The following is a 7395-nucleotide window of genomic DNA, read 5'->3' on the forward strand; positions in this document are numbered from 1 at the left end:
CCCACCCCTGCCCTCCCAGAGCGCCACGGGGTTTAATTAAAACTAAAATTAAAACTAAAATTAAAACTAAAATTAAAATTAACCCCCTTCCTCCTGCCCTTCCCACCCTCAGGGATGCCCGGTGATGGCATCCCATCCTTCCCATGGATTCCCTGGCTGGGCAGCTCCGTGCTGGTGCCAGCCCAGCCCCTCATTAAGCGCCACGTCCCCGCTCGAGTAATTAATTCCTCCTATTTATAAACGAGCCTTCGCCCCTGCCCTTGACAGAGCCCCGGCTGCTGACACAGAGCAGCAGCTATTTTTACCCCTCTCCCCTGGAGATACTTTCGCTCCCAATTCCAGTTGTGGGATTTAAAGGAGCTCTGATGCTCCTGCCAAGCCCCTTCTCGGGGTCCTGGGAGGGGGCTGAGCCCTGCCCGGGGGGCTCTGTGGGACTGAGAAGTCTCTGAGTGTGAGCTCCTTACCCATCTCCAGGCAGGAGATGCTCCACGCTGGGGGATGTGGGGTTGTTAATCCAGAGGGACCGTGCTGACCCAGCAGGATTTCTGGAGCCCCCCCACCAAGGACCTCAATCTGTTGATGGGGAACAGTGGGATGCCCATGGGAGCAGCTCCCTGAGGAGCAGGACCTTGCTGGAAGCTGAGGATGGACATTCCCAAAGTGAAACCCCTCTTTGTGGAGATTCTGCGTCCAAACGAGTCCCTGTTGCTGTGGCCACACCTTTTTTTCCCTGGATATCTGCTCCTGTCCATGCTCTCCACAGGGTCAGTGGAGCGGAGCAGCTCCTCTGTGCCAAGGCGACCCAGCTCCCACCTCCTGGCAAAAATAGGCTCCATCCTTTGCTTCCACACTGGTTATTTTGGCTGTGACTGCCACGATTCCCAGAGGAAACTCTGCTGCTCTGAGCTCTGCCTTGGCACCTCCCAGCCTGATCTCCCACAGCAGGTTAAGGAGGCAGAGCAGCTCTTCCCAGAGGGCTCCAGAGGGCTCAGAGCACCCTGGAGCCAAGCTGGGAAATGCCTCTCTGTCCATCTCCACGTGCAGGGATGGAAAGGAAAATGATTTATTTTTTTATTTGAATGCAAAGGTACAGGGGGGGGAACCTCCTTGCAGGGAGAGCCACGGGGTGACGCTTCACCTGTGTCTGGTGGGACAGCAGGTCCCTGGCTGGGATCCAAACCTTCCCTAATGCGCCTCTGTTGTATTTACATCCCCATAATCCACGTGGTGCCGTGACATTCCCCATCCCTGGAGAGCTCACTGCTGGACCTGCCGCCCTCCGGAGCCGCCACATCCCTGCACGAGGACCCTGGAATGTCCTCACACGGGGTGCCCAGGGGTTACATTTTTAATTACAAGCAATAATAGATGCTGTTTGTGACTCCTGCTGCCGGGTGACCCCATCCAGGCACTCCCCCACCCCCTCCATCCCAGCTCCGCTCCGCTCCCGGCATGAATCATTCCCACGGCACTCGGAGCCATCTGGATGGGATCGGCCCTTCTGCCACGCCAGGGAGGATCGTTAACACAAAGCATATGCTTTGTTTGAAATTAATAATAATTTTAGGCTCTCGCCAGCTGCTGGTAATTGGCTCCCCTTTCGCGGAGATAACGGAGAGCAGCAGGGTGGAAATTCCGCCGCTCCCCGGCTCCTTCCCTGGTGAGATGAGTCCCTGGGAAGGGTGGCTGTTCCACAGGGAGGCACTGGGACACTGGCTGGGCTGGTGGCTTTTAGGAACCAGCTCCCTGTGGCACAGGGATGGGTACACACAGGCACTGGGAATGCTCAGGGACGCCGGGATCCCCTCGGAGGGAGCAAATCCTTCCCAGGAACACACCTGGATGGGGAAGGGCAGGTTTTAGCAGCCCTCGAAATCCTGGAATGGTGTGGGTTGGGAGGGGATGTAAAGCTCATCCAGTTCCACCCCCTGCCATGGGCAGGGACACCTCCCACTAGCCCAGGTTGCTCCGAGCTGGCCTTGGACACTTCCAGGGATCCAGGAGCAGCCACAGCTTCTCTGGGAATTCCATCCCAGCCCCTCACCACCCTCCCAGGGAAGAATCCCTTCCCAATATCCCACCTAACCCTGCCCTCTGGCAGTGGGAAGCCATTCCCTGTGTCCTGGTCCTCCTGCCCAGCAAACTCCCAGTGCCCAGGGCTGTTCCTGCAGCCCCCACAGAGGGCTGGGAAAACAGGATCACAGAATCCTGGGATGCTCTGGCTTGGAAGGGACCTTAAAGCTCAACTCATGCCATGGGCAGGGGCACCTCCCACTCTCCCAGGTTCCTCTAAACCAGCCTTGGACACTTCCAGGGATGGAGCACCTTCCCTGGGAAGGTGTCCCGGTGTCCCCCCCAGTCCTGCAGGGTTCCAGCAGCAGCAGATCAGCACCGAGGGAGTGCCTGCACATTCCCTTGCTGAGGCACAGCCTGGCCAGGTGGGTGGGGGGATATTTATACTCCCTGACAGAATCTGCCTGCGGAGGAGCCCGCCAAGCACCCGCAGCTTTATTTTGGTTCCCTTTGAGGCGAAGGGAAGGCACCAAACACCCCCTGCAGCCCAGACCAGGGGGAGCTGAGGGCTTTTAAAAATCCCTGGATTCAGGAGAGGCTTTGGAACACCACCTGCCCCGGGATGGCTCCGCAGGGGAGGGGCAAGAAGGGCCAGGCAGGCTCTGGGATTAGGGATCTGGCTGCATCTCCCCCTTCGTCTTTAGGGTCCAGGTGATCCCTTTAATGGCATTCCTGGATTGGGAGTGGGGGATGGACTGTCCAAAGAGCTCCAGGCAGCACTGCTCTAATAGTTTATTGGTGTTTTAGCCTTCATCAAATATCCCAGGCTGGAAAATCCTGTGAAGGGATTTGGGGGCTCCTGGCAGGGGGTGGGAACCCTCCCCCTGCTCCCAGTGACCCCCAGCCCAGCAGAGCCCACTGGCAGAGATCCAGGGAGGAATGTGGGTCCTGCAACCAGATCCCACAAGAACAGCAATTCCCTGGGCCAGAACCAGCTGGAAATTACCTTTCCAGGAGGCAACCACCCTTCCACACCCTGGGCACGAGCCCTCCTTGTCTCCTCCAGGCCTGAGCAGCGAACTGGTTCTGCCTGGAGCACCAGCCTCTCCCACCTCGTGGGATCTCATCCCACATCCCAGTGGGAGATCCCAGCTGTGCCCCCCTGCATCCCTCCATCCCACAGGAGGACACTTCCCAACCCTTCCCCCCAGCCCTGCATCCCTGGGGGGGGTTTGGGGGGATTGGGGGGAGCAGCAACCAAGGGGGGGTTTATTCCCCCTAGAAGCCATAACTGTGAATATTTCCATACATTTATGTGGATGGAAAGGGGGAAGAGCACGAGTGACTCTGTTCCAGGCTGGAATCAGCCCGGGAATGTGCTCCCAGCACCAGGAGATGCTCCGGGCTGGCCGAGGTCCCCGGGATCGATGCCGGTGGCTCAGAGGGGACCTGACACATCAGCCCAGAGCAGAGCCCTGGGCAGCAGAGCCCTGGGCAGCAGAGCCCTGGGCAGCAGAGCCCTGCCCTGGGCAGCAGAGGCCGCAGGATCGATGGGGAGTGAAGGAAATACGGCTGTGGACACGCAGCTTTTACAGCTTCCTTCCCAGCACAGCCAGGCTTTATGGACTCCTGGGAATTGCCAATTCATCCCGCTGCAGCCCAGGGCCCAGCTCCTTTAGAGAGTCCACAGACTGGGAAAACGGGGGCTGTTCTCCAACCTGTTTTCCCCCACGGACTGGAATGACCCAATTCCCAGTAATAACCAGCCTGGAGTGCCTCAAGCCACCGAAAGGGAAAGGGAAAGCAGGTGGGAGGGAGGCAGGAGTTGGCCGTCCCTCCACTTTGCCACCTCCTCGCTCCTCATCCCACACCTCACCATCACCTTCATTTATCCCCCCCCCTGCCCCGAGAAGCCTTTCCAGGAGCTCCAGAGCTCCACAAACGAGACAGGAGGAGAGAATCCAGACCTTCCCAATTAAGGCAATTTTTCTGAATGAAGGGCCCTGCCCCTCCCCTCTCCGGGAGCGTGATTGACATAAATCCCGGGGCTGATTAGGGGCTTGTCATTTAGCACCTCTAATTCCTGCCCCCTAATGGCATTAGGGGCTCCTCGGCAGGGCTCTAATGCGGTTTCCAGCTCTCCCTGGCGCCTGGGATGGGCGCGGGGCGGGGGCGCTGCCGAGCGAGCGCATCCCTAATCCAAGGAGACAGTAATGGGAAAACGAGCTGCCTTGACAAGGTGTGCGGAGCCGGCAGGAAAGACGAGCCCTGGAGCGGCATCTCCGGGCCACGGGCAGCACCCCCGTCCTGGGCGTTCAGCTCTTTAATCCCCCGTCCCGGCTGTTCAGCCCCTGAATTCCCCGTCCTCTCCACCCTGGAGGTGGCTGCCCCCCCCTTTTGGTGCCCTCCAAGCCTTGCCAGCCCAGCTTTCCCTTGGGATCCTCCCTGCTTTCTCCGCAGGGCTGCATCCCTGGCCTGTGCCCAGTCCTGATTTCCCCATCCTGAGGTTGCCCATGCCCCTCTTTCCATGCCCTGCCCCTCCAAGCCTTGCCAGCCCAGCTTTCCCTTGGGACCCTCCCCGATTTTTCCACGGGGCTGCACCAGTTCTTTTTTCCCCCATCCTTATTTCCCCATCCCTGTTTCCGTGCCCTGCCCTTCCAAGCTTTGCCAGCCCGGCCTTCCCTTGGGATCCTCCCTGTTTTCTCCACCCTGGTCTGTGCCAATCCTTAATTCCCCATCCCCTCCATCCCAGAGGTGCCCACAGCCCTCTTTCCTCGCTCTGCCCCTCCAATCCCTGCCAGCCCAGCCTTCCCTTGGGATGTTGCTCCATGCCCTTTTCCATGCTGGGACGCAGCTCTGCCTCCCCCCTGCTCCTGGAGGGATGCTGGGAGGGGGCTCAGGAGCATTTGTGCCCCTCCAGGCTCCCAACAAATCCCTGTTTTGATGATCCCTGCTCCTGGATGATTTATAATCAGCATAATTCAATAGCCATAATAACTCCCAAATCAGATTAAACCTCTCTGTTTGTCTGGGGGCTTTGTGCTCCACTCTTTTCCCTCCCTCTGTGCCATTGATTTTTTCCCAGCCCAGCCCCTGGCTGAGCCCCTCCAAGGGCTTTTCCAGGTTTGCATCCTCCTTACCTGGACTTAACATTCCAGGACAGGTTCCCTTTTCCACCCTAAACCCCATCCCCGTGGATGGGGCAGGCAGGGGATGCTGTTCCAGCACCAAAACTCCCACTGCACTTCACCCAGTCCAGGCTGCTGCCTCCAAAATTTGATCAGTGCCATTCCCAGCCATCCCTCGCTATCCTGCCTGCCCACCACAAATCCCATTAGGCCTGTAGGATTTGGAACTGAAGTCTGGGAGGTTTTTCCATTCCTTTATGGTGCCATTCCCAGCGATCCCTCCTTATCCTGGCTGCCTGCTTCCAGTAGGGTTCGGAAGTGAAGTCCAGGAGCTGTTTCCATGTTTTTGCTTGATGAAGAGGAACAGAGGTGGAGGCAGGAGCAGGGATGCAGCGGGAAGCCGGGCTGGAGGAGGTGAGGATTGTGTTAACACTGATTAATAATAAATAACCACTGTAATGAGCGTTAATTAATTAATAATAACACGTGCTGGAGCAATTGGCTCCCGGTGAGTGGCACTGGGCTGTCAGGAGTCCCCGTGGCTCCAGCTGGGGGATGATCCTGGAATGCCCAGGGTCTGGAGAAGGGATAGGTAGGGATAACCCCTCGCTGCCATTGGAATGGCTCCAGGAACAACCCCCTTCCCTCAGTGAATCCCACTGCCAGGGTGTGGAAAGATCTGCCTCGCTCTGTATTTTTTTCTCGGTCCCATATGGAAAAAAACTGCTGGAGACTTGTTTTTATTTTTATTTTTATTTTTGACCACTCTTAGGTGTTTCTGCACCTGGAGCACCCCCGTGGGATCCCACCTGGAGCAGGTGATGGAGCCCAGGGCCACCTGCCCGAGGCGGAGTGTCCCGAGTGTCCCGTCCCCTCCGATCCACGACGGATCGCTGGACACGGAGCTTTAATCAGGGTGCACTATGAAAAGCACTTAATTTGCCCTATTAAAATCCGCACTTCGGGTTTTTCAGGATCCAGGAAATTAACTGAAGCACCTGAGCCGTTGCTTTGATTGGGAGAGATTATGAATAATTCATGGCTTGTCTTTGCCTTCCCTGGAAAAGAGCTGATGGGATGGGGAGGGACGGGACTGGCGGTGGCTCCCGAGGTCCCTCTGGGGTGCTGGTGGAGCTGGTGGGCTCCAGGGTGGTCTGGGTGGCGTGATGGGCACGGACAGAGCCTGGCACAGCCCTGGGAGAGCAGCCTGTGCCAGGGAAACACAGAATTCACCGTGGGTGAATTCACGGAATTGGGGATGGTGCTGGGCTGAGGGGCTGGATCTGCCCAAGGAAGGGCTGGGCAGGGCTGGAGGTGGCTGGGAGGAGGAGGAGTGAGGGGGAGGGAGGAGGAGGAGGAGGAGGAGGAGGACCCAGAGCAAGTCAGGCTGTGTCCAGCCACATACTGGTCCGTACTGGGAGGAGCAGAGCCAGCCACGATAAACCTCCGGGACAATGAAGCCGAGTGTTCTGTCTATAAATCAGAGGGGCTGGAAAGTGGGTTTATAAAAAGAATTAAAAATAAAAAAGCAGCTGAAACAGCAGGAATTTACGGCCCTGCTGGTGCTGAGGGAGGATGTGGCAGGACCTTCAGACGGGCACAGCCCTGCCACGGCCACTGGTGCACACTGGGAGCACTGGAGGGCTGCGTGTGGGCACGGGGGCTCTCGGGGGCGGGACGGGCATCCCTGGGGATTGTCCATCCCGAGCTGTGGGATGTGCATCCCCAGCCGGCACAGGCTGAGCATCCCAGGCCCATGGATGCTCCCGCTGCCTCTGGAGGGGTGCGCGGGGGTCCGGGACGGGCAGAGCTGGTATTCCCGAGCTTTGACTGGGACGAGGGGCGGGATTTGGCACCCGGGGCCGCGGGGGGACCACAGCGGGGGGCACGGGCTGTTGTACGGTGGGCACGGGCTGTTGTACGGAGGGCACGGGCTGTTATACGGTGGGCTCGCACTGCCCTCCAGTGGGCGCATCGCAACTGCAGAGCTTCCCAGATGTGCCCCTGCCGCTGCCCAGATGTGCCCCAGCACTTCCCAGATGTGCTCCAGCACTGCCCAGATGTGCCCCCGCCGCTCCTCAGGGATGCCCGTCCCCCCCAAAGCCGCGGGTGCGCTGAGCTGGGAGGGGGTCTCAGCTCTGCGGGGGTCGGGATAACTCTGCCCGGGACAGCCGGGGGTGGGTCCTTTCCTCCTCTCCTCCCCACTCACTGCAGGTTCCTCTTCTTGGCCACCTTGAGGGCCACGTTGTCGTAG

At 58.8% G+C, this 7395-nt stretch overlaps 2 protein-coding genes across 2 annotated transcripts in view; both read right to left on the bottom strand.

The window, feature by feature from the left end:
• The window catches only part of LOC103763242 (GDNF family receptor alpha-2), a 216808-nt gene extending 211642 nt beyond the window's left edge, over positions 1 to 5166 (bottom strand). Inside the window, 1 exon segment of the mRNA XM_029964994.1 lies at positions 5154 to 5166. Coding sequence (XP_029820854.1) covers positions 5154 to 5166 — 13 coding nt within the window.
• Positions 5167 to 5396: 230 nt separating this feature from the next.
• The window catches only part of LOC103763243 (docking protein 2), a gene marked incomplete at its 5' end in the record, with an annotated part of 5090 nt that continues 3091 nt past the window's right edge, over positions 5397 to 7395 (bottom strand). The window contains one exon of the mRNA XM_029964995.1: positions 5397 to 5490. Within this exon, the coding sequence (XP_029820855.1) occupies positions 5397 to 5490 (94 nt within the window). The remainder of the gene's footprint in view (positions 5491 to 7395) is intronic.

Source organism: Manacus vitellinus, unplaced genomic scaffold (genome assembly GCF_001715985.3).
Source record: "Manacus vitellinus isolate BGI_N305 unplaced genomic scaffold, ASM171598v3 scaffold_87_pilon, whole genome shotgun sequence".
Lineage (NCBI taxonomy): Eukaryota > Metazoa > Chordata > Aves > Passeriformes > Pipridae > Manacus > Manacus vitellinus.